We start from the raw sequence: 27,404 nt of genomic DNA, 5'->3' as shown, positions 1-27,404 counted from the left end.
TTTAAACAAAGCTCTTCATTAAAAAACTATGGAGGGAATTGTAACTCTCTAATGAAAGCATAATTAAAATAATTAGTACCCAAAGTAATATGTAATAAGAATCTATGTCTATGAAAAAACAATCCAGGAGAATCAAGACTTCATTTCTCCTTTGGATAAACAAGATTCTTTCTAGTGCCATGTTCTCTCCCCTAATTCTTACAAGAGTATGAAAAAGGCCACAAACTTCCAATTGTTTGAAATATTAGTGTTGTGTCTTTCTCTAATGTTTGGGCACTGAAACTTGTATACATAGGTACCCTATATCTTGATTTAAAGAGTATGAACTAGAATTCTTGTTTTCAGTCATTCAAAGTAAACTGTGTAGACATTTGCAAGAGCAAAGAGAGAAGAATTTCTGAAAATGAAAGATGCAAAGTCATCAGTTTTAGGATCCCAAAGGCATCTGCTTCCTATCAGTATGCTCTGGCCAGTCAGTTGTCCAATGTGAACGATGACAATTAGCTTATATCGTGGGATCATCAAGTCCTTGACCTGGGCCTTAATAACCTAGAAATTAAAAGGAAAAACAAAAGGTCCTCACTTTGTCACATTGAAATTGAAAAGTCTTAATTTTTCTCATAAATATAGTGGATTTAATTTACCTTGTGGATCCTTTCAGTAACTGCTATAAAAAGGTAGCTATAATTTCCTTCAAGCATAAGACAGGACATTTTAGGGACCAAATGATAGCCCCAGCAAGAAATCTACCTTTTCTAAGGTACATGGAAAAATGATAATCCATAGAACAGAGTTTTCAATGCATTTATTGTGTTCTTGGAAAATCTATGTTGAAATGGTTTCCCTTCAAAAAATGCTGGCATTACAATTATACCATCTTGTTCATGTCTAATTAGACTATACATCTGAAGTCTCCTGTAATATGACTAATTGTGAATGCTTATTAGATAGATTATAATGAAAAAGAAAGAGAAAATTTGATGGAGTGCCAGCACTTTAGTTGATAAAAATAGAAGTGTTTTTAAAGGCCCCAATGTTTTTATTTGATGGCATGCAAAGTAGTTGCTTTGGAGAAGGGATAGGCTACCCACTCCAGTGTTCTTGGGCTTCCCTTGTGGTTCAGCTGGGAAAGAATCTGCCTGCAATGCAGGAGACCTGGGTTTGATCTCTGGATTGGGAAGATCCCCTGGAGAAGGGAAGGTGACCCACTCCAGTATTCTGGCCTGGAGAATTCCATGGACGAGTCCATGGGGTCGCAGAGTCGGACATGACTGAGCGACTTTCACTTCACATCAAAGAAGGTGCTTTGGGGAAGAGAAAATGATCATTAAAATATTGCATCTTTTATAATAACATTTTTAAAATAAATGGGGCAGTTTTACACATTTTAAAAACAGAATACATGCAAGTGATGCATATAATAATTGTTTTAGACAAAGGCTTTTTACACACACAGACACACATGGAATATGACCTAATAAATATTTTCGTAAGATAAAAATAAACAGTTTTACTGCTACTGCAAATTAATTGCCTTCATTAAAATAGGCAGGTTGTGCTTTCAGCAAATATTCTAGTCATAGTTAACACTTTAGGAAATCACACGTATACCTCAGAAATTGTTTTAGTCATCTGTCTGCAGAGTTCTGGTTCATACTGTTCTTCTTGTAGGTAGGTAGTTAACACATCTTTCAGAATATGATTGACAATGACCGCAGAAAAACGTTTGGTAGGACCTGAAAATACAGATGAAATTTCTTTCAAAGAAGTAATTTCAAATCATATCTGCCCACGCCATAGCTTAATCAAAAGAGTATCAAAACATGGAGACATTTAATCTTCTGGGTGGCCTCTATTGAAGGAAAAAATGTGGTCCCAATTAGATTTCCAGTCCAGTTCTCTGGTAGAGGACGAGAAGATGGTGGATTCATCTGTTTACCAGATACCTCGAGAGTGTGTTCACTACCATGGAGTCTGGAGTCTTCACAGTTCCCACTGTTTGTATGCTCAATTGCTCAGTTATGTCTGACTCTTTGGGAGTCCGTGGACTGTAGCCCATCAGGCTCCTCTGTCCAAGCGATTTCCTAGGCAAGAATACTGGAATGGGTTGCCATTTCCTACTCCAGGGTATCTTCCTGATCCAGGGATCTAACCCCTATCTCTTGTGTCTCCTGCATTGGCAAGCAGATTCTTTATCACTGTGCCACCTGGGAAGCCTCCACCAGTTCCCAGTGCTAATAACTTATTTCAGTGTCTTAACATCTTTCTAACTGACCCCCAACTCTTAAGTTCCCCACCTCCAATCTCTCTATAACACTACAACTGGAGTTGTACCACCCAGATGTTACCATTGTGTTTTCCCTTGCAAAGTCTAGAGTTCAGCTCCTGTCCAACCTACAGCTTCTTCTTCAACCACCACAGGTCTTCACATGACTGCTGCTCCAGCCTCATGGAGTTTATCTGTTCTTTCAAGAGTGCTTGTGTACATTTGCTCCTCTTTCAAAATGCAACACTCTTCCCCATCCTGTTCATCTGAGAAATATCCACTAATGTTTCAAGGCCAGCTCAAACATCTTCTCCAGTTAGCCTTCCTCCTCTCTTCAGGTACAAATTACCTCTCTCTTCTCTATATTCCCAATGCTCTGGGTCTCCACTGCTATTGTGGCTCCTAATTCAGCTGATAATTGCTAAGGCTTACCTTACTTTTCTTCTCTGAACTGGTAAACAAGATTATATTTTATCCTCCTCAAAGTCTAACACAATGCTAAAGTCAGAAAAAAATGTTCAAGGTCTGATTTCTGAATTTAAATAGAATTAAACATTTTCTAGATAATAACCATAATACAAATAATAGCTACTCTTATTGAGCATTTTCTACATGCCAGCCACTGTGATAAGTGTGTGTGTTAGTTGTGCAGTCATGCGTGACTCTTTGTGACCCCATGAAGCCCTCTTTCCATGGGATTTCCCAGGCAAGAATACTGGAGTACATTGCCATTTCCTTCTCCAGAGGATCTTCCCAACCCCAGGGATTGAACCCAGGTCTCCTGCACTGGAGGTAGATTCTTTACTGTATGAGCTACCAGAGAAGCCTCTCTGTGATAATTATTTTATATTTATTACCTTATATGTATAACCTTCCAATAAATCTCTGGGGATAAATCTTATTGTTACCTCCATCTCACAGAGGGGAGAACAGATGTTTAAATATATTGACTAACTTACCTAGAATCACACAGTGGCAGGGTTGGGATGTACCTCCCTGGTTTATCTGACTTGAGACCTTAAATTCTTAACCACATTTAGTCCACTTTCAGAGCAAAAGCTTCAACTGAATCTTATCCTGCACCCCAGGAATTTTACTTGCACCTCCCAGGAATATTAACCTTATCATTAACTTCCGTCATTGAATAACATGTTTGTGTGCCCAGTGCCCGGTATACAGAGGCTTGATCACCATTTGCTGAGTTGATATGGATGAAGAATTCTACCCAATTCTATTTTCAATAGTCATCAGTGTCTTTTAAGTGTTTATTTTCAATGACTACATCAGTCAGGGTCTAGGGAAATATATCGTGCATTAAACCTAGGACAATTCCTAGAGGATTTAATAAACAGACTCCTTAGGGACGTCTCAGCAGGATGCAGGCAATCATGAAGGAATGTTCCATCCTCCTCAGCTGGTGAAAAAGAAGGTGTTACTTTCATCCCAACCTGAGGAAGGAATTTACTAGAGATCCCAGAAGAGCCTTGTGGAGAGGGCTCCCTCCACAGCAGCTTTCATCCTTCTGCTGATGGATGCAAAGAGTACAAGGTGAGCCCTTTGGCGGGGTTCACACTCCTCTCTTCTTCTCACTTTCCACCGAAGTTTCCCAGTGGCTAAACTTAACCAGAAGGTGACATCCCTCGCCTAGAATTCAGATAGGTCAACCTCCTGGGGCTCAATTTATAGTATTTTTATTGTGATGCTTATATAGGAATTGTTCAATTAAATTTAAATCAGCCTGGGAAATGAATCCGGACAAGTAAAATAGAGACACAGGAGACAATGAGTATGATAATTAACTCAAATATTTAGTTGGCAGGAATCTCTCCCCTTCTACAGGAGAGAGGCAAGAAGTTATAAACCCGTGAAGGGTTGGTCCTGATTGCTCTTGCTTTGTGGGATCAGAGATGGAGCACCAGCCCCCCCTAGGCCAAACACCTACCATGTCATTTCCCTGTGGATCTTTTAGAAGATTTCCATTTGCTTATGATAGTGAAATGAGGCTAAATGTGAAGTTGGTTTCTCCCTTTCTATTTAAAAAATTTAAAAAGTGTTCCTACCAGGTTGGACCTAATTAAACAGATTATATCTTTTAGATTGGTACCTCTCCTTTTCATTCCCTCCTGCCAAGCGCTCATATCACATTCACCTAAGCTTGACCTGTATCACCCATGCATTGGTCCTTTCAGAAAATAGTAAATTAATTCAGTGCATGTGTCCACCTGGTACACCTCCCTGTCCTTTGGGAACAGCATCTCCCAAATGGAAGGGACTGGTCCTCTTCCCACTATAACCATGTGGTTCTTCAGGATCAGCATCTCTTTTGAGTCCAAGTCCAGGTCATAGTTGATTGGCGCTGGGTGGACTTGCCCCAAGCTAGGCCAATTAGAATCCTTTCCTGGAACTTTTATATTAAACTAGAACTAGGTAAAAAAAATCAGTCAGTCTCTTTTTGGAGTCAAAAGTTACGACATGTGACTCTCAGGAACTGTTTCTCGTAGTGAGAAGGAAGACAAGCCACGGTGAGAGAGGGAGCCCACACACAGTTTAGGGCTAGAGAGATGGCGTCCTGACTGCGCCTGGTCCCAGTTTCCAACAGCTCCTGCTGTCCAGTGGCACCAATGCCCTTTCTGCACTTACCTTGGATTTTAAAAAAATCTCATTATCCAGATTCAATTCCGAAAAAAGTTTAAATAGTAAACTTTTCTTCTCTCATGTCTTTGTGACCTTGGACCTATACAGCAGAATCAGCCATTGTCTTACTTAGGCTTGGATGCTGAGATGCAGAGTCAATAATCAGCATTTGACTTCCAAAATGGGCTTCTCTCGTGGCTCAGACGGTAAAGAATGTGCCTGCAATGTGTTCGATCGATCCCTGGGTTGGGAAGATCCTCTGGAGAGGGGCATGACAACCCATTCCAGTATTTTTGCCTGGAGAATTCCATGGACAGAGGAGCCTGGCATACTACAGCCCATGGGGTCGCAAAGAGTTGGACACGACTGGAGTGACTTTCATTCACTCACTGATTTCCAAAACAAGCTCCCCAAATTTTCAGAGTCAACTAATGCAAAGGTCTAAACCTTTTTCACATGGACATCATGTGAAAAAACATGGACATCACCATGTAAACACATGTAAAACACATGGACATCACCAGATGGTAGACACCAATATCAGACTGATTATATTCTTTGCAGCCAAAGATGGAGACACTCTATACAGTCAGTGAAAACAAGACTGGGAGCTGACTGTGGCTCAGATCATGAACTCCTTATTGCCAAATTCAGACTAAAATTGAAGAAAGTGGAGAAAACCACTAGACCATTCAGGCATGACCTAAATCAAACCCCTTGTGACTATACAATGCAAGTGAGAAAGAGATTTAAGGGACTAGATCTGATAGACAGACTGCCTGATGAACTATGGATGGAGGTTCATGACATTGTACAGGAGACAGGAATCAAGACCATCCCCAAGAAAAAGAAATGCAAAAAAGCAAAATGGCTGTCTGAAGAGGCCTTACAAATAGCTTTGAAAAGAAGAGAAGCGAAAAGCAAAGGAGAAAAGGTAACATATACACATTTGAATGCAGAGTTCCAGAGAATAGCAAGGAGAGATTAGAAAGCTTTCCTCAGAGATCAATGCAAAGAAATAGAGGAAAACAATAGAATGGGAAAGACTAGAGATCTCTTCAAGAAAATTAGAGATACCAAGGGAACATTTCATGCAAAGATGGGCTCAATAAAAGATAGAAATGGTAGGGACCAAACAGAAGCAGAAGATATTAAGAAGAGGTGGTAAGAATACACAGAAGAACTGTACAAAAAAGATCTTCATGACCCTGATAATCACAATGGTGTGATCACTCACCTAGAGCCAGACATCCTAGAATGTGAAGTCAAGTGGGCCTTAGAGAGCATCACTACCAACAAAGCTAGTGGAGGTGATAGAATTCCAGTTGAGCTATTTCAAATCCTGAAAGATGATGCTGTGAAAGTGCTGCACTCAATATGCCAGCAAATTTGGAAAACTCAGCAGTGGCCACAAGACTGGAAAAGGTCAGTCTTCATTCCAATCCCAAAGAAAGGCACTGCCAAAGAATGCTCAAACTACCACACAATTGCACTCATCTCACACGCTAGTAAAGTCATGCTCAAAATTCTCCAAGCCAGGCTTCAGCAATATGTGAACTGTGAACTTGCAGATGTTCAAGCCTGTTTTAGAAAAGGCAGAGGAACCAGAGATCAAATTGCCAACATCTGCTGGATCATCAAAATAGCAAGAGAGTTCCAGAAAAACATCTATTTCTGCTTTATTGACTATGTCAAAGCGTTTGACTGTGTGGATCACAATAAACTGTGGAAAATTCTGAAAGAGATGGGAATACCAGACCACCTGACCTGCCTCTTGAGAAACCTGTATGCAGGTCAGGAAACAACAGTCAGAACTGGACATGGAACAACAGACTGGTTCCAAATAGGAAAAGGAGTATGTCAAAGCTGTATATTGTCACCCTGCTTATTTAACTTATATGCAGAGTACATCATAAGGAACGCTGGGCTGGAAGAAGCACAAGCTGGAATCAAGATTGCCGAGAGAAATATCAATAACCTCAGATATGCAGGTTACACCACCCTTATGGCAGAAAGTGAAGAACTAAAGAGCCTCTTGATGAAAGTGAAAGTGGAGAGTAAAAAAGTTGGCTTAAAGCTCAACATTCAGAAAACTAAGATCATGGCATCTGGTCCCATCGCTTCATTGCAGATAGATTGGGAAACAGTGGAAACAGTGGCTGACTTTATTTTTCTGGGCTCCAAAATCACTGCAGATGTTGATTGCAGCCATGAAATGAAAAGACACTCCTTGAAAGGAAAGTTATGACCAACCTAGATAGCATAATAAAAAGCAGAGACATTACTTTGCCAACACAGGTCATCTAGTCAAGGCTATGGTTTTTCCCGTGGTCATGTATGGATGTGAGAGTTGGACTGTGAAGAAAGCTGATCGCTGAAGAATTGATGCTTTTGAACTGTGGTGTTGGAGAAGACTCTTGAGAGTCCCTTGGACTGCAAGGAGATCCAACTAGTCCCTCCTAAAGGAGATCAGTCCTGGGTGTTCATTGAAAGGACTGATGTTGAAAGGCTCTGGTACTTTGGCCACCTGATGTGAAGAGCTGACTCATTAGAAAAGACCTTGATGCTGGGAGGGATTGGGGGCAGGAGAAGAAGGGGATGACAGAGGATGAGATGATTGGATGGCATCACCAATTTGATGGACATGGGTTTGTGTGGACTCTGGGAGTTGGTGATGGACAGGGAGGCCTGCCATGCTGTGATTCATGGGTTGCAAAGAGTCGGACACTGTGCCTGGGTGACTGAACTGAGCTGAAACCTTTTTTCTTTTCTAGAGCAATTTTTTTCTCATTTAGGAGAAAAAAATGCTTTTAGAAATCAAACTGCAAAGATCTGAAGAAGGATCAGGATGGAGAAAAGAAAGAAAAACTTATCTGTAAAAACACATTTAAGAGAGAATAGATAAAAATTTGATTAGTTAACACATCTGTGTCTTAGCCTCCCAACTTGGGACAGTGATGAGAATTGCCACCTACTGTTTTTTTGTTGGGATGAAATGAAATGAAGTGTTTAAAATGCTCAGAATAGTGAGTCTGCCACACAAAAAGCTACTCATTAGATCTTTGTTATGTGTTGCTGCTGTTACTGTTGCTTCCTTATTGCGAGCAGACAGAAGGCAGCAGGATGGACAATGGTGTAAGGTGGGAGATGGTTTAGGTCTCCACAGGCGGCAAGGACCCTATAGGGTGGAGCAAAGAGGGAGGATTGAAATACTGGCAGGCTCTCTGTCCAACAAATCACCTGGTGACAGGGCCTGATCATCTCACGGGAGTTGAGCTCAAATGATGTTTTTCTCTTACCATCTTTCGATTCTATTTTTCACTATATTGGCTGCATTCTCAGGTGCGGTGTCTTGATGTGTCAGCAAGGATGGCCATCTATAGCCCTCTGTGATGTGGGGATTACAGTCAGTGTTTTTAAAGAATTGGGTACCTCTATAGTCATTGCTCCAGAAAAAGTCCTGTGGAGAACTCATTCCATACTTAAGAGGAAGTTATATTGGATGTCACGGAAGGCTTTTCTTCTTAGTGATCTAAGGTGATGTTCTATAGTCAGAAGCAATAACATACTGAATGGGAAGCAGTTTAAATACAATACTTTATTTAATTCTTATAGTATCCCTACCATGTGATCCCTACTTACAGAGGAAGAAACTGAGGTTCAAGGATGCTGAATACCTTGCTCAAACATTATTTATTTAGGAATGGGCAAAACGAGGATTCAGACTCATGTACATTGGCCCCTAGAGCCAGTATTTTCTGCTGTACTCACGTTTCAGTAATCAATGGGAAGAGATAAGGGGCTTTTAATTATAAGAAATATATTTTCATTCTTCCCTTTCCTTTTTTCTTTAATTATACTCATGTTTAATCTCATTCTTGGTGGCTATAATTACTCAGATAAAGGGAGGATGACCATACAAAACATTTAAGATATGTTTAAATGATGCACATATTATTGGGTAGAATGTGAAAACTTAAACACGGTAATACTGGTGACTGATATTTGTTTTACTCCTCAAGTCAGTATTTACCGTGTAGATATGAGAAAATCTTTGCCAAAGGCCCACAGAGTACCTTTCAGATGCAAAATAAACCCAGAAACAAGTAGAAGTGCAAATACATATTTGATTATTAACAAAATAGCTACCTAAATCCTTATAAAATTGATTGTCAAGTATAAAAGACTAATCATAGAAGAATAATTTGCATGACTTTTTGAAAGAAAATATGGAAACCTTTTTTCTATACTAAGGTATTTTTAAAATTATTTTTTTAACTTGGTTCAGCACTCAGTACTTTTAAAACTGATGAGACAATTTAGCTTATTTGGGCAAATACATTATGAAAGCATGTATTTTTGAAGAAATGCAGGGCTTCATATTTCAAATGCTGTGTCTTGCTGACAAACCCTTCTAGCATGCAGAGCCCAGAGTCAAAGGCACTGAATGGTGAAGATCTTTTAGTTACAAGAAAACTTGACCCATACTTAGCTTGCCTAAATAAAAAGTCTAAGAGTACACAGGGTATTTAGGACTTGGTCTCAGGCTTTGTGTGGGGGCAAGATGGCAAAAGGTGCCATAGAGCTTATTCCTTTCAGGTTTCAGAGGCTGATCCACTTCTTCAACAGCCCAAACAATATTCTCTGAATTGATTCTCAAAGGCTTTGATGACCTTGCCCGAATCCCTAGGTCAGTCACTGTTACATCTCTGAAGCCAGTGTCAGCCTTAGCAGGATGCTATGGACCAAAAGTGATAATGGCAGTGGTGGTGCTCCCCCAAAGGAAACTGGGTAAGGTTATCATATGGAGTATAAGGGTATATTGAATGGCAGGATATTATCTGTCTACCATAGCCACTGTGGAATTACCAGTGGACAGGCTAATTATGGAGCTTTACAATCCATGTCATCTTGGGGATTACCATAGAAAACTTCCTAGAAGGTCTAATGGGATGTGTTGATGGTCTATAATTTTCTTGAGGTTAACTGGCCACAGATTAAGTCACTTTGGCCCATTACATCTTCCTTGGGCTACTGGTAAGTCTCTGTGGAATTTCTACACAGCAATAATTATATGTAGATCCAGATAATAGTGGGCAGGTACACATTTGGAGCAAACAAGTAGTTCTGTGAGAAAATGTGAGAGGGAATGATAGTCACTGTGGATTCCACCTGGAGTACAGGGGCAGGTGCAAGGATTTTTGTTTTCAAAGACCCAAAACCTCTGTGGGAAAAGATAAACATCTCTGTCAGCAGGGGACCAGGAATCATTTGCTTTTGCCTTGAAGGCTTTTTTCTCCAACCATTAGCAATCTTGGTTGGTTTTGTTCAATAAAATCTTAATGCCTATCTGTTTCATTTAACTCAAGTAGATACAAAAAACTCCACAAGATAACCATGAAATACCCAATGAACTTTGTAATTCAGTAACACACACTACACCTCAGTTGCAGCCAATTAATTGCTTGGTATTTAGAAAATACTGATTAAAAAAAAGTAAACAATGGGTACTGGCCCCATTTTGCAGGGGAAGAAATTAAAGCAATATCAAATCGCCCAATTAATTAAGATCCCTTATATCATGCTAGTATTGAACACGATGCCAGGTTTTCAGATATTATTTTGAATAAATATCACTCATGAAATTGGAAGTTTTAAATAGGAAGGAGTAATACAATAACACACCCAGTTGGTAAGTGTTTTCCATGTGAACTGTGAGGCGAGAGGCATCTTCTGGCTGGCAAGGTTCATCCATGTAAGACACTGTACTCATAGAGCTAAAAGCAAGGAGAAAGCAAATTTTAACAGGATAACAATGGTAACAAAACACAATGTTTCTTTTAGCAAAAAAGTTTTTCCTCTAAAAAGAAATTTCAAGCAAGTCTCATGTAGATATTTAAAGTCTAAAACATTTTAGAGATGGAAATATTACTGGAGTAGAGAAGTTACTTGGAGCAAGTCTCAATATAGTGGTAGAAACCCAGTTCACTGCCGGGGGCATTTGATTATCATGAACGTATTCATGGGTTGTTCCATTCGCAGGGTAACAGAATTTGTACAGTGGGCCCTCCACATCTGTGGATTCTAGAGTCATGGATTTTGTTTGATTAAATCTATGGATATAGAACCTGTGGATACAGAGGGCCAGCTGTATTTCACCATTTTATATAAGGGACTTGGGCTTCCCTGGTGACTCAGTGGTAAAGAACCTGCCTACTAATGCAGAAGATGCAGGTTTGATCGCTGGGTCGGGAAGATCTTCTAGAGCAGGAAATGGCAACCCAATCCAATATACTTGCCTGGAAAATCCCATGGACAGAGTGGGCTGGTGGGTTACAGTCTACGGGGTTGCAAAAGAGTTGGATATGACTTAGTGACTAAACAACAACAACAAAAATAAGAAACTTGAGCATCCACAGATTTTGATATCCGCAGGGGCTCCAGAACCAGTGTTCATCAGATACCGAGGGATGCCTGTCTGTGTTTGAAAGCTATTGGCAGTGTATATGCTTCATGTTACTCTCTCCATATACACTGTGTTGTCGTTCAGTCACCCAGTTGTGTCTGACTGTTTGCGACCCCATGGACTGCAGCATGCCAGGCCTCTCTGTCCCTCACCATCTCCCGAGGTTCGCCCAAGTTCATGTTCATTGCATTGGTGATGCCATCCAGCCATCTCATCCTCTGACGCCCTCTTCTCCTTCTGCTCTCAATCTTCTTCATATATACTACTGTATGTGAAATAGATAGACAATGGAAATTTGCTGTGTAACTCAGGGAACTCAAATTGGGGCTCTGTAACAACCTAGAGGGGTGGGAAAGGGTGGGGGGTTGGAGGGAGGTTAAAGGAGGGGACATATATACACCTATGGCTAATTTATGTTGATATATGGCAGAAATCAAACCAATATTGTAAAGCAAATTATCCTTCAATTAAAAAGAAGTAAACTTTGAAAAAGGAGGCTGTGTCAAAAACAAACAACTATTGGCAATTACCTCTATGACAGATGCAAAGGCTTTCCTCAAAGTGGACAAAACTCACAAAGGGACTGGGGATTATACAAGGAAGCTTGAAATGTTGGGAAACAAGTTCTCTACATACATAGGGGATTATAAAGAGTTTATTATTAAATGTACCTCACAAAATCCCTTTAGCAGAAGAAAGAAAACTGAGAAACCCCTCTATATGATGACATAAACCGCAATTCACCCAAACTGTCATAAGCAATAAGCATCAATCACCCTTTTCAATATTAAGAAAGGGTTTTGGCTTGGTTACCAAGGTAATATAAGCTTATCCAGGTGCTGAACAGGAGACCCAAGTGAAGAGGAACTCCTAAAGTCCCTACCGCACTGCTTAATCAGAGGAAATTCAGCTGTCACTAATGGCAGTCTCAGGTCTCTACCCCAATTCTCTCCACCTGTGAAAATGGAGGTTAAACAGATGTCATTTCAAAGGAGATGATATAATAGTGTGTGTGTGTGTGTGTGCGTGTGTGCTTTCAGAGTGACTACTTTTCTAAGAGGCTACATTTTTGCTTTAATTAAATGAGAATAAGGTATTTGTTCTTAATCTTTGGGGATTTTTTTTTCTCTCTGCAAGGAGTTTTAAATACTTAATTCTGAGCTGTTGGGAATTAGTGAGCTTCTTGCAAATTGCTATTTTAAGAAAATCATGGACATTATATTTTAAAAATCCTTTAATACAATACAATTTACACAATAAATTAAGGTTTACCCATCTAGCCCAAGAAAGTGATGCAAGACATTATTATGGCTGCTTTTCCATGAGGGATTTCTGGATTAGAGTTAGTCTTCATTCTTGTAACACCTGCTTTCCTCAATTTTCTGCTGCCCTTTGAAGTAGCAACCAACCTGTTTCGCCACACTGGCTGCAGGTGTTGCGGGCAGCACCAAAGATGATAGCTTCTGCTTAGAAAACCCAATGTTGCATAAGCCCCTTGATTCTAAGATAAGCCAGGCTGCCCCAATATTATATATGCTACTTTTTATTTGCTAAAACATTTTCCATCAATTATCTCATTTTAACTTTAAAATATTCCCTTTAAGTAAGTAAGAAAGTCATTTTTCTGCCCATTTCAGTGATAAAGAGAACTCGACAAAGGGCTTAACGTCATACATACAGGACAGGCAGACTTGAATTTCACATATCCTGTTTACCTCTCAGTGACAAAGTGTCACATATGACCATATCTGATAGAATGGAAATAGGGGCAATGACTTCCTGAAATAATTAATTGCTGCAATTAAAATTTACCTTGCACAAACATATAAAGACCCTATTTTTTCTCTACAAAACACCATATTAAAAACTCACAGAAGAAGTAATTCAACTAATGCAAACAGCAAGGGCCTGTTTATAACTGGTGTATAGATATGATGGCAAGAGCTCAGGAGCTATCTTGGCTCTTGGGATGACCTTATGGATAATGGATAAAAAGCTAGAAAACTAGGTTCCCGAACTATTTCTTCCAGACTTTTTTAATGCAAGAGAAAATATATTTCTATTTTGTTTAAGCCAATGTTTTTTGTTTTTTATAAAAATATTATATGAAGCATTAGATATAACTGATACAGAGTTTGGAAGTAGGATGTCATAATTAACAGAGCACAAAACTTGGAGTTAATTTTGTGAAAGAGATGGGGCTTTCAGGAATGAGATTTCAGATATTTTGCTGAAAACCTGGCTTCCCTTATCATGCAGAAGGAAGATATTTGTTAGTCTATTGATTTCTGTACACTGGAAAGCTGACCATGAATTGGCCAAGACAATAACTTCAAGGAAAGTTATAGGAAAATTTTACTTTAAAAAAAAATCCTATTCATGATATCTTTTGAAACTGATACCTGAGAGTTCTCACATTAGAAGGAGATCGTTTGGAAAAAGGGAGAGAGAAAAGAGAATAATATGCTGAACAGAAAAAATACGATATCTATTGCTTCAAAAAGATAAAAAGAAGACATAAAATATTAAAAATACTTGCAGTTATCAATGTTAGTTCAGAACCTTGATTCAGAAGAACTTGTACCTATTTCCTGTTGATAAACAGCTTTATTCAAGCCCTTTGAAATTTTTTAAGATAAAAATGTGAGATGCTTCAAAGAGCAAATTTGTCATTTTAATTACCGGTACTGTATACACAGCACAACAAATTTACTGTGTATATTTCACAGTGTTGCAAGTGGATGAATTTCAGTTGTCTATGACCAGACATTCCCTAGTTTATTATAATAATCTTTTTAGATACATGCTGCTGCTGCTGCTGCTGCTAAGTCATTTCAATCGTGTCCGACTCTGTGCGACCCCATAGACTCTGTGCAGCCCACCGGGCTCCGCCGTCCCTGGGATTCTCCAGGCAAGAACACTGGAGTGGGTTGCCATTTCCTTCTCCAATGCATGAAAGTGAAAAGTGAAAGTGAAGTCGCTCAGTCGTGTCTGACTCTTTGCGACCCCATGGACTGCAGCCCACCAGGCTCCTCTGTCCATGGGATTTTCCAGGCAAGAGTACTGGAGTGGATTGCCATTGCTTTCTCCGTTAGATACATGATCTCACTGCAAATGGAATGCTGTAGTTGATTTTTTTAAATTTGAAAAATGTTTTTGCTGTCTATGTGTTTCATGAATGTGTGGCATTTATGGAGGAAAAGGATTTCAACTGGCAAAATGTATCCACGAGAGTTGTAAAGTTTTAGGAAAGAAGGTAGGTTTTAGTAAAATCAGGAAAACTGAAAGTCTGGAGTAAGCTGCTGGTGAAGACAAGACACTGAAGAAATCAACTAATATTATTCTAGAGAAAAGAGTAACAATTTGTAATCAATGTAAATTTCAGTTAATACTTTGAATCACATATACTATTGCTCAGAAGAGACTTGGAATTAGCCTGGATGTGGAAACAGCTGCATGAAATTTGTCCACAGTAACAAAAGTAATCCTCCTATATTGTATATGTGTGTGTGTGCTCAGTAGCTGAGTCATGTCTGACTCTTTATGATCCTATGGATTGTAGGCTCCTCTGTCCATGGGATTTTCCTGGCAAGAATACTGGCGCCAGTTGCCATTTCCTCCTCCAGAGGATCTGCCCTACACAGGGGTTGAACCCACATCACTTAAGTCTCCTGCATTGTAGGCAGATTTTTTTACTGCTGAGCCACTAGGGAAGTCCATATTGTATATAACCCTCCTGTATCGCAACTGATTGACGTTGGAAGCGTCCCATGCCAACTCAAGAGCCGGTGTTCTGATTATGCAGAAAACGCCCCCCACAAAATAGCTAAGGAGTTAGAATGTTTATATTTTTCATGAAATTCAGTTTTCCTGAAGACATCTTAGAAATTTGGATGCCGACCATTCCTTGAATTAAACAGAATACAAGGCATGTCTTATTTTTATGATGGTTGGAGATAGAAAAATAAGGTCAATTAAATCTCACCAACCATCTAATTACTATTAAGAATTCATTTCCAGCTGTTTCTACTGACATTAACTGTTTTGAAGCTGCAGTAAGATATAATATTTGAATATATAGCTCAGCCTTGTAGTTATTAGTTTAGTAGTTTAAGAAGGTCAGACTATCATCTCTTTCTTCAATTTGTAACTGAGAAATACTTCAAAGTACCATATTTTGAATGGTATCATAGCATGAACCGCTTCTTTTTTAAAAAAAATCTGTTATTAAAGTCATGTGCTGCCTCCCAGTGGAGATATTTCAGAATGCACAGAGAAAAAGAAGTCTTCAGGGTATAAATGTGTACATTTTTTTCCCCTTCATTCTTTCAGCAGATATTTATTGCCCATAATGTGGCAGGCAAAGTGAGAAGTACTGGTAAAATTTAAAAAAAATGAGAGTCCCTGTGCTGGAGAAACAAGATGTAGAAAATAAAATATGCATTGAAACTCACTTGGGAACTTTCTACCTCAAACGTCTACTGATATTTTTATGAATGTTATGCTTAAGATCAAAAGCATAACAACTCTTTCCCCATCAGTGGAAGGTACAAGCTGTCTGTTAAGGTGATTTAATTGTGTGGCTAGTTTGTAGCAAGGTTGACAGTACTTTGGCCACCTTATGCAAAGAGCCAACTCACTAGAGAAGACTCTGATGCTGAGAAAGATTGAAAGCAGGGGGAGAAGGGATGACAGAGAATGAGATGGTTGGATGGCATCACTGACTCAAGGGACATGAGTTTGAGCAAACTCAGGGAGACAGTGAAGGACAGGGAAGCCTGGCATGCTATAGTCCATGGGGTCACAGAGTTGGACATGACAACGTCAGAGCAAAAACAAAGGTTGCCAGACTTTTATACAGTTTTGAGATATTTTATTCACATGATTGGTCCTATCTTACAAGAGAAAGGTTATAATGGAAATAAAAGTCAAGAAATATTTTCAAAAATGAAAGAGGAGATAAAATGCCATGGTATGTGTTCCAGAAGGATACATATTTTAGGAGGAAGGGTGATTTTGAAGGACAAAGAATAAACCATGCAACCTGTGAAAATTCTAGCTCTGGAGTGTGGGTTGAAAGCTCTCTGTCACTCTGGACTTAACACATACACGGACCTGTGAACCTAACCCATTTGTGTTCAGGAGTTGTTGGTGGTGGTGGTTTAGTCGCTAAGTCATGTCTGACTCTTGCGACCCCATGGACTGTAGCCTCTTAGGCTCCTCTGAGTATGGGATTCTCTAGGCAAGAATATTGGAGTGGGTTGTAATTTCCTTCTCCAAGGGATCTTCCCGAACCAGGGATTTAACCCGGGTTTCCTGCATTGCAGGCAGATTCTTTACCAACTGAGCTATGAGGGAATAATACAATAATTATTCATTCTACCATCAAAAAATATTTATTAAGTGATGGCTATGTGCCAGGCACCATTCTAGGTCCTTGGGATGCAAAAAAAAACCCAACAACCCTTAAGCAAAACAACAATCAAACTAAGATTTCTACCCTTATGGAACCTAGTGAGAAGAGATGGAAAGAATATAATAAAATACTAAACAAATTGTTTAGTTGCTAAGTCATATCCTACTCTTTTGCAACGCCATGGACTATAGCCTTCCAGGCTCCTCTGTCTATGGGGTTTCCCAGGCAAGAATAGTGGAGGCGGTTGCCATTTCCTTCTCCAGGGGATCTTCCTGACCTAGGGATCAAACCCATGTCTCCTGCAATGGCAGGCAGAGTCTTTCCCACTGAGCCACCAGGGAAGCCCGTATACTATGTTAGAAGATGATAAATGCTACATGGAAAAGGAGACCTTTGTTAAGGGAGGTTGGAAGCGGATGGGGGAGAGGTGGTTGTGTTTTATTTTAAACAGAATGATCAAGATAGATCTCCCTGAGCCAAGAGTTGGAGGAGGTGAGGAAATGAGCCATGTGGATGTTGGAGGGAAGGGTGTGTCAGGGGGAGGGAAAAGCACATGCACAGACTTTGAGGCAGAAGGCTGCCTGGTATTTCTGAAGAAGTGCATACAGGCCAGAATAGCTGGAGAGGAGGGAGCAAGCAGGAGGGTGGAAGGATGGGGTTACCAGTTAGTTAGGTAGCTGAACCATGTAGAGTTTTGTGGGCCATCTTAAAACCTTGGCTTTTACTCTGATAAAGTGGGAGCCTTTATAGAGTTTTGAGCAGAGTAATAGCAAAATCTACTTTATATTTTACAATAACTCCAGATGCTCTGTCGAGAACAGGCTGTAGGCTGGCATGTGTAAACACAGGGATTCCAGTTAGAAAGCTTTTATGGTAATCTAGGCTAGAGACGGCCTGGAAAATCTCATGGATGGAGGAGCCTGGTGGGCTGCAGTCCGTGGGGTTGCTAAGGGTCGGACACGACTGAGCGACTTCACTTTCACTTTTCACTTTCACACATTGGAGAAGGCAATGGCAACCCACTCCAGTGTTCTTGCCTGGAGAATCCCAGGGACGGGGGAGCCTGGTGGGGTTCCGTCTATGGGGTCGCACAGAGTCGAACACGACTGAAGTGACTTAGCAGCAGCAGCAGAAGGTTAAATAAAGCCTTAAAGGTGAAGTCCTACACTGATAGAATCTGGGACCTTATATAAGAGGAAGATATAGCAGGGTTCTCTCCTCCATGCAAAGAAAGACACAGTGAAAAGATGGCCATCTGCAAGTCAGGAAGCTGGCCCTCACCAGAACCTAACCCAGCTGGCATGTTGATTTCAGACTTCCAGCCTCCAAGACTGTGTGGCTTACACAACAGAAGTCTGCTTTCTCACAGTTCTGGGGGCTACAAGTTTGAGGATAAGGTGTTGGCTGGATTGGTTCCTTCTGAGAGCTGTGAGAGAAGGATCTGCTCTAGGCCTCTCTCCTTAGATGGTGGATGGCTGTCTCCTCCCTGTAACTCTTTGCATCATTTCCTTCCAACTCTATTTGTGTCCAAGTTGCTTTTTCTTATAAGGACACCAGACACATTGGATTAGAACCCACCCTAATGAACACATTTAAACTTAATTACCTCTTTAAAGACCCTGTTTCCAACTAAGATCACATTCCGAGGATTGAGGACTGGGACTTCAACATGTGAATTTGGCAGGAGTAGTGGGGTATACACTTTAGCCCACAACAAATACAAATACTTTCATGAGATCACCAAGTTCTAGGGTCAGAGAATCACAGTTTATTTGCTCTGTTATCTGGGAATTGTGATACTCTGGCCAGTCACTCTACCACACAAAAACCTTAATTTCCTCAATATATAAGGAAAATAGGGAATTTATATCCCTATTTTTTTCCCAAAATAATGTTAGATTTCTTCTCTGAACACCTATATATGCTTTTCTCACTAGCCATCCCAGGGACGGGGGAGCCTGGTGGGCTGCCGTCTGCGGGGTCACACAGAGTCAGACACGACTGAAGCGACTTAGCAGCAGCAGCAGCAGCAGCCATGCCAACATTTTATATTAGTCTACCTTCCTATATTTTGCCATTCAGATGGATGCAATATGGTATCTTGTTTCAATTTGCATTTTTCTCATTCCAAGTGAATTTAAGCAACTCTTCACATTCTGCTTTGCCATTTCGGCTTTGTTTCTGTAAATGGCTATTTATCTCTTTTGATGATTTAAAATTTTTTCCTGTTTTTAATTAAATTGTTAATGTGCATAAATTTACAAATATATATCTTTTACTGGCCTATAAACTGTGTCTATTGTATTATTTTTTGAAGAGAAATGCTAAATTTTAATATAATTGTATTTATCTTTTTTTTGCTTTATGGTTTTAGTTATTCACTTTGGGAACTTATTTAAGAAATCTTTCCTTCCCAAAGGACACAAACATATTTTTACTTTTTTTCTACTAGTTTCATAGCTTTCCACATTTCAGACTTCCATCTAGAGTCTACAATTCAATTGGTGTAAGAATTCAGCTTCATTTTTCCCCTTCATAGAGTAAGTTAGCTTTCTCCCAAAGTGAAGTGAAATGAAGTGAAGTCGCTCAGTCGTGTCCGACTTTTTGTGACCCCATGGACTGTAGCCTACCAGGCTTCTCAGTCCATGGGATTTTCTAGGCAAGAGTACTGCAGTGGGTTGCCATTTTCTTCTCCAGGGGATCTTCCCGACCCAAGGATCAAACCCGGGTCTCCTGCATTGTAGGCAGACGCTTTACCCTCTGAGCCACTAGGGGCTTTCTCCCAAAACAATCTATTAAAAACCCATCATTTCTTCTTGTTGACATACTATGTTCATTTATTCATAGGTCTACTTCTAAAGTTTCTATGTGTTCCATTGGTCTGTTTGTCTATTCTTACACCTGTTTGTTTATTCCTACATTTATTATTTTTACTTACTACAGTTTTGTGGTATATCTTAATATCTGATAGAGTAAATTCCTCTTCTATGTTCCTTCTTCAAAGTTAGATTAGTTACGCAGAATTCTTTCTTTATTTATAAAATTTAGAAATAGTTTGTTGAGTTTCTCAAAAATTACAAATGGGTTTTGATTGAGATATATTGCATTTGTAAATTAACTTGAGAACTACTGATATGTTTTGGTGTTAAGCAGTTTCACCTATGAATCATTTCTGCAGTAATTCGTATGTTTCTTAATGGGAATGCCTTTACCTGGAATCACATTCCCAGGACAGTTTTCACAAAGATATCAATGCAGGGTTTTGCACAAAGATGTTCCACATGGGACTGTATATTTTGGCAGGGAGTGAAAACCAAACTGGGTGTTCATCCCTAGGGAAATGTGTAAGAACATATGTGATGGAAATATCAAGGACTACTATGCAGCATTAAGAAGCAAAGACTTAGATATCCATAGTGACATGGGTAAATATGAAAAATAAAAATGTTGAATGAGGTATGAAATTGAGAAAACAAAATGAGATTTATAGCACAATACCATTCATGTCTTTGTTAAGTAATGTAATTGTTCTGTAATGTTTTAGGAGAGTCAGTCCCAGGTGGTGCTAGTGGTAAAGAACCCGCCTGCCAATGCAGGAGACAAAAAAGATGCAGGCTTGATTGCTGGGTCAGGAAGATCCTCTGGAGAAGCAAATGGCAACCCACTCCAGTGTTCTTGCCTGGAAAACCCCATGGACATAGGAGCCTAGTGGGGTTCAGTACATAGGGTCATAAAGAGTGGGACACAAGTGAAGTGAATTAGCACACAGCACTGGTGAAGTCACAAAGGGAGTCAGAGAAGGGGTTCATGAAAATATAGTTTATTATATTCCAGGTCCTAGACAGGAGAGACATGCCCTGCCACACAAGACCATGTGGAAAAACACTACAGGATCAGTGAGCAGAAGATGGGATTGGGGTTCCCCAGGGAAAGGCAAAGTTGTGCAGGGGAAACAGTGCAGGACTGGCTAGTCTGAATAATTTCAGTGAGCTCTAAGCAATAGGAGAGACCCCTCCTTGCCTGGTACTTGGCATTGGGATTATTGCATGCATGTGTGAGCTCAGTTATGTCAACCCTTTGTGACCCCATGAATCGTAGCCCGTGAGGCTCCTCTGTCCATGGGATTTTCCAGACAAGAATACTGGAGTGGGTTGTCATTCCCTTCTTCAGGAGATCTTCCTGACCCAGGAATCAAACTTGTGTCCTCTGAATTGCAGACAGATTCTTTACCTGTTGAGCCATTAGGAAATCCCCTACTGATTAGGAAAACTGCCTCCTGGGATGTGTGGGGGACCAGAGAGAAGGGGTCAGGTTCTAGACTGGTTAATCTGCATATCAAAGGCACACTCTTTGTTGATAACTTGACTATTTTTAATTATCGACTAGACTGGTAAGGGGTAGGGGAGTTGGGGTATGGATGTCTCATCTCTCCCTAGCCAGAAAAGTTTTCTAAGACGTCAAATGTCATAATACACAGAAAAATTTAAAAATATACAGTATAATATTTAAACATGTGTAGTCTTGTGGTATGGGGCTTCCCAGGTGGAGCTAGTGGTAAAGAATCTGCTTGCTAATGCAGGAGACATGCGAGATGAGGGTTTGATCCCTGGGTCAGGAAGATCCCCTGGAGGAGGGCATGGCAACACACTGCAGTATTCTTGCCTGGAGAATCCCATGAACAGAGGAGCCTGGTGGGTTACAGTCCACAGGGTCACACAGAGTCGGACATAACTGAAGTGACTTAACACTTAGCACTAGTCTTGTAGCATACTGAGTATTTTGCACATCAGAATGGGTGCTTCTTGGGAGATGAGAGTGGGACTGAAGATGAGGAAGAAGAGGGAAAATCAGGCAAACAAGAAACAAGGCATCCCACTCATGTTGACGACGACAATGTGCTATGCAATGCCATATATTTTCAACTCAGCGCTGCTCCTGAGATAAATAATATAATAAATGACATAAATGGGGATAACAAAAATATCTTCTTTACTTAACCAATAGGATTTTTATGAGATTCATATAGATATTGTATGTGCTGTATCTATTGAGCACAATATAACATTAGCTATAACTCCAATACTTTGGCCACCTCATGCGATGATTTGACTCACTGGAAAAGACTCTGATGCTGGGAAGGATTGGGGGTGGGAGGAGAAGGGGACGACAGAGAAGGAGATGGCTGGATGGCATCACCGACTCGATGGACATGAGTTTGAGTGAACTCCGGGAATTGGTGATGGACAGGGAAGCCTGGCGTGCTGTGATTCATGGGGTCGCAAAGAGTCGGACACGACTGAGAGACTGAATTGAACTGAACTGATTGTTGTTGAAGTTGTTTAGTCGCTAAGTCATGTCCAGCTCTTTTGTGACCCCATGGACTGTAGCCCATCGGGCTCATTTGTCCATGGAATTCCCAGGCAAGAATACTGGAGTGGGTTGCCATTCACTTCTCCAGGGGATCTTCCAGACCCAGGGATCAGAGCCAGGTCTCCTGCATTGGCAGGTAGATTCTTTACTGTCTGAGCCATCAAACTGGAGCCACCAGGGAAGCCCAGTATTAGCTATTATTGTAGTTTAATTTAGGAACATGGCCAACATAGTTTCTCAAGCTCTCTCTGGCGGGAAGCTGGGTCTTATCCATATTCTGTTGCGAGCTTTAGTTTGATTAAGATGGCAACTGAACTTATCAGAATGAAGAATCAGACCAGGCAATATAATTTTTAACTGCACATAGCAACTCAAGTAGTATAGGTTGGAATCACAGAATAAATTCATCACATCTAAAATGGCTTGTTCATTGCCTTTCCCACCAGATTATTTCTGTGTGATTCACTAACTACTCATTGCTCAAAAAACATTTATTTGAAATAAAGAAATGAATGAAATCTTTTCCATTTTTTTGCAAAAACTGACTACCAGGTGACTTTCAGTTTAAGTGAAAAATGAGCTTCTCCAGAGAAGAATAACCCTACAATTATTCACCTTTATATACCTAACATTTGGCACAGAGTTGAAGCTTAGTAAACCTTGAATAAATGAATAAGTGGAAGAATATAGTGTGACAACTAGTGTGTTAGATGCCACCAGTGGGTTCAAGCAGAGGGGTGTGGGATCTATCAAAACTCTGGTTCATGACATCACATAATTTTGGTTTGAGGCAAGAGACATACTCTTCAGCCTTCAACCTTGGGCCTGACCTACCAGTTGAACTATTGGCCTCAGAGATAAGAAGATGGGATATCAAGTCACATGATCCTGGGAAAGTAACTTAACTTCAGGCCTCTATTTCCATTTTATGGACATGAGAGCAGTACATCTGTTCAACCGCTCTTTGAAGGCTGCCAAAGCTTGCTTCCAAAAAGAAAGATGTCATTGTAAATACCTACTCTTACCCACGGATAGGAAACAGAAGGTTCTGGTGAATAAGTAGAAGAGTTTCTTTAACGCAAGTTACACATAGATAGCCAAATTTGAGAGAATGAGAATTTTTGACTATAAACAAAGGCCCATTTTACCACTTGTTAATTCTGTAGTTTTGGAACCTCAAACTCTCTAACCATTTATTTCTTCATTTGTAAGAGGAAGATGATAATAGCATCTCTTTCATAGAAAGAGCACCATGCATACTTAGTACTTAGTGGCACTTACATGTATACTTAGTACTTAGTAGCAGCAGCATACTTCAGCACATGCTTTATACTAATGAAATTAATCTATTCAAAAAACTGTTTTGCTATAACTATCAAAGGAAAGACATCTGCTTTTCCAAAAACCACTTGAAAACAATACTGCATTTGATAGTCACCAAGCATTCAGAATTTTTCTATTAGTTGAAGACCTATTTCATGAAGGAGAATCACCCATACATCTGGTCCCCTGCAAGGATGAAGACCATGGAAAGTAAGTGGGAGTTAAGGTTGGGAGGCAGCCTCCTGAATGGCCTCTGCATTGCAGGAGTGCTTGGAAGCTGTTCATTTGCTATTTAAGAAATAAAAAGCTCCATTAGAGGATCCAATCTGAATAATTTGTTTGAGAGTCCCAATTTCTAACTTTGAAATATAACCAAATAATGATCACTGAAATGTTTTTGTTAGTAAAAATTTTTTCCTACTGTGTTGCTAAAACTCTTCATATTCTTGTTACCTTTTAATTTATATTTACACTTTATCAACAAAATAATAAAAGTGAAAAATGAAAGTATTAGCTGCTTAGTCGTGTCCAACTCTTTGCAACCCCATGGACTATAGCCTGCCAGGCTCCTCTGTTCATGGGATTCTCCAGACAAAAATACTGGAGTGGGTAGCCATTCCCTTCTCCAGGGGATCTTCCCAACCCAGGGCTTGAACCTGCAACTCCTGCATTGCTGGCAGATGCTTTACCATGATCTTTAATTCTCCAAATTGGGCCATGTTCTGATTCTACATGACTTTCTAATTTGCTCTGAAGGGGAAGAAGTAAATGAAAATTATGCAAGTAGGCATGGTAGTTTAGTTTTTGGATGAGAACAGTGTATTTTAAATCACAGCACCAGGATATATGTCAGATTATTATTATAATATTTTATTCTAAAAATTGAATTTAATCTAACAATTATTTTAAAATAATTTTTAAAACTCTTACACAAATGTTAGAAATAGCAACCAAATTGACTTAGGATCAGAAGATCCTATAGAGGTTAATTATTTTCCCATCTTTACTTCTAATGTACACTGAGGTTGCTATTCCTTTATATTTCCTATCTGTAAGAGAGAGAAATTGTATAATACTTGTAATTCACAAAATCCAGGGTTGAAAAGTGGAATTTTGAGTAAGTGCATTAGTACATTCCAAGAGCAGAACAATTTGGTTTCAGAATTGAATGTAAGTCTTCCAGTTCTTCTGGCTTTGTTCCACCAGACACACCAGCTTCTGCTTCACAATCATGGAAATGAATATGCTACATCTTTCAATCCCTTGGAAATTCTTAAGAAGGAAAGTCTATTATATAAATTATTTGACCTTTGCATTGGATAATTTGTTTGGTTTTCTTCCCAAGAGCAGTAAAAAAAAATTCCATGAAAGTATTAAAAATTAATTCATCTTTTTTAGGAGAGCAAATGCAATATGTAAGCAAAAGACAAAAAATGTATTTAATATCTTTTGACCCACTAATTATACTTTTGGGAAGAAAACAAGCACAGACTTCTTACATAGTAACAAATTTAAAAAGTGGAAACAAATGTTCAATAATTGGAAAATGGTTAGCTAACCCAGAATTATAGGCTGACAAAAATATTATGCAACCCTTTAAAAGCATATGGGCAAAGACTATGACAATACATTACAAAATTTGTTTAAAATAATGCTAAATGCATTGTATGTATATATAGATTATAAAAATGCAAAAATGATGTATTTATATAATATTGAAGAGTAGAATTCAGGAGACAATGGAAGAAGTAGCTTGTCTAAACTGCATATGACATTCTTTTCAGTAGATGACTTTTGGGATAGTCTCTGAAATTATAAAAATGCTGCTGTGTCAACTTATCACTTAAATTTTCTTGCTCTTTTTCTCTTTCTTCTTTTTCTTAATGCATAACACAGTGATTCAATATTGCTATACATTTCAAAATGATCGCCATGATATATCTAGTTACTATTCTGTCTTTTAAAAAATATGGCCCCCAAAGATGACCTAAACCATGTACCTGCACATTTTTCTCCCTTTTTTTTCCTCCTGATAAATATCGTGAGCCATCTTATTCAATAACTGAGTTTGTTAATGGATACTCAAGTTACTCACTCTTTGGTACGCCCACGAGCTTCCTTCCGCCGGAACTCATGACTACTTAGAGAAGACACACTGCCCCTCTTCTTCAGCAAATGAGTGGTTCTGTCTTTAGCAGTGTCTGACATCATCATAATCTATGGAGGAAACTTTTGTAAAATATTGAACAAAAGATCTGAAAATAGTATAACATGAGACTTATTCTAAATAAAGTACACAGATGCTTTTTTTAAAACCATTTTTGAATAGGGAAGTGGGGTTTCCTTAAGAGTGATATTTAGTATATATTGTTCTGGTCAGTATAACTGGAAAAATGATAACTCATAACTTTTACTTATGCAATAGCATATTTAATTCACATAAGCAGATATTACGTTGCAGCAAAAAATACTTAACTGCAAAAGACATTAAAGTTACTGAGAAAAGAGAGCCATATGTACAAGAAAGATACTATCACACCAGAAAACAATATTTTTATTGCCTCCCTTCAAATTTAATCTCAATGAAACTTGCTAATTAATATTTGTTGTTTAAAAATTAAGATGAACTGCTTCTCCAAATGGTATTTCCCACTGCCAAGCAACAGTGATTTACTTTGTAAAGAGCAAACAGAACTTTTCATAAAGTAATTTATTGGAAAACCTACCTCTTCACTAACGCTTGTGAAAAAGCTGGTAGTAGGAATGGACTTCCCAGAACTTGGACTAGAATTCTACTGCCCTACTGTCTACATACGCATACTCATAGACTGTACTAGGCATTAAATTAGGACAGAAACAATCCCTACCTTCAAAAAGGTGGCAGTTGAAGTGGGTAGAGCTGAAAAGAACACAACCTAGAACCCCAGTATAATCAACATTAGGGTAGACACAGGCAAAGGGTACTGAACGGTACACAAAAACAGCGGAGGTCCTGTGCGTTAGGAAGAGAGGTAGTGTGGGATGTGTGTGTGATTGTGGACCTGTGAGACTGTGTACATGGGTGTGAGCATCTCGGTGTGAGCATGTGTCTCTGTGGGCCTGTGCTTGTGTGTATGAACATGAGTGTGTCCCCATGATGTGAGCCAGTGTGAGCATCTCTTTGTGTGTGCACCTGTGGGTATGATTATCTGTGTACATGAGCTTGCGTTGCTGTGTCTGTGTGCACCTTTGTGTGTGACATGTCTGTGCACTGCATGTGTGTGCGTTTGTGTGTAGGAGTGTGTCTGTGTACATGAGAGTGTCTGAGCGTGTGTATCTGTGGACAAGACATACTGAGCCTATTTAAGAGGATTATTCAGGTTTCATTCTTAAAGTGACACACACATACCTGAGTCTGTTCACCTTTTTCCAAAGCTGCGGGGCAGGCCAGAATCCAGACCTTGAGGTCTGAGAGGCAGAGGCTGCTAGTGTCTCCAAGCAGTCCTCAGGTAGACTGCTCAGAACTCAAGTTGCTCCACAACCTGACCCGGCTGGCCAGCTCTGCACTGGGCATCACTCTAAAGCCCAGACACGCAGGCGGGCAGGGAACCAAAGGCCAGGCATGCTTCCAGTTCTGAAAATTGGGGTCACTTTTTTCTAATTTCTTGGAGGGAGGAGGAATAAGGCATGGGAGAGAAAGGTCGTGGACAAGGCAGGCAGGCCATTTCTCAACACTGGGCTCTCCCTCCTTAGCCCCCCGGCCCCTCGAACTTGCTTTTTGCCTTGGTCTCTCTGCTCCTGTCCAGGCGCTCTGCGGAGAGGGCGCGCTTACCCAAGGCAGGTCTGGAGCTTGAGTTGTAGGCGCGGCTCAGCCCCGGGGCCTCCCAGACCGAAGGCTCCTCCACTGCAGGGCGCCTGGCAAGGCTCCCGCCTCCCAGGCTTCCTTTCCG

General features: G+C 39.9%; 1 protein-coding gene across 2 annotated transcripts; it reads right to left on the bottom strand.

Annotated features, from left to right (window-relative positions):
- On the bottom strand, positions 1–27,404 carry DYNLT5 (dynein light chain Tctex-type family member 5). Of its 2 annotated transcripts, XM_055404073.2 has the most exons (5): positions 27,287–27,404; positions 25,571–25,692; positions 10,586–10,677; positions 1,612–1,736; positions 1–549 (listed from the first exon to the last, which is right to left on the bottom strand). In XM_055404073.2, exons 2-5 carry the CDS (start codon positions 25,687–25,689, stop codon positions 346–348), a joined length of 540 nt encoding a protein of 179 aa, XP_055260048.1. In that variant the 5' UTR covers positions 25,690–25,692; positions 27,287–27,404; the 3' UTR covers positions 1–345. The 2 variants fall into 2 exon arrangements, with proteins under 2 accessions (XP_055260048.1, XP_088690983.1); XM_088834857.1 differs by having other exon boundaries at positions 25,571–27,379.

Source organism: Moschus berezovskii, chromosome 4, assembly GCF_049115385.1.
Source record: "Moschus berezovskii isolate FMDL1 chromosome 4, NW_MosBer_1.0, whole genome shotgun sequence".
NCBI lineage: Eukaryota > Metazoa > Chordata > Mammalia > Artiodactyla > Moschidae > Moschus > Moschus berezovskii.
Note: the sequence above shows the minus strand (reverse complement) of the source record. Positions and strands in the feature narration are given on the sequence as shown.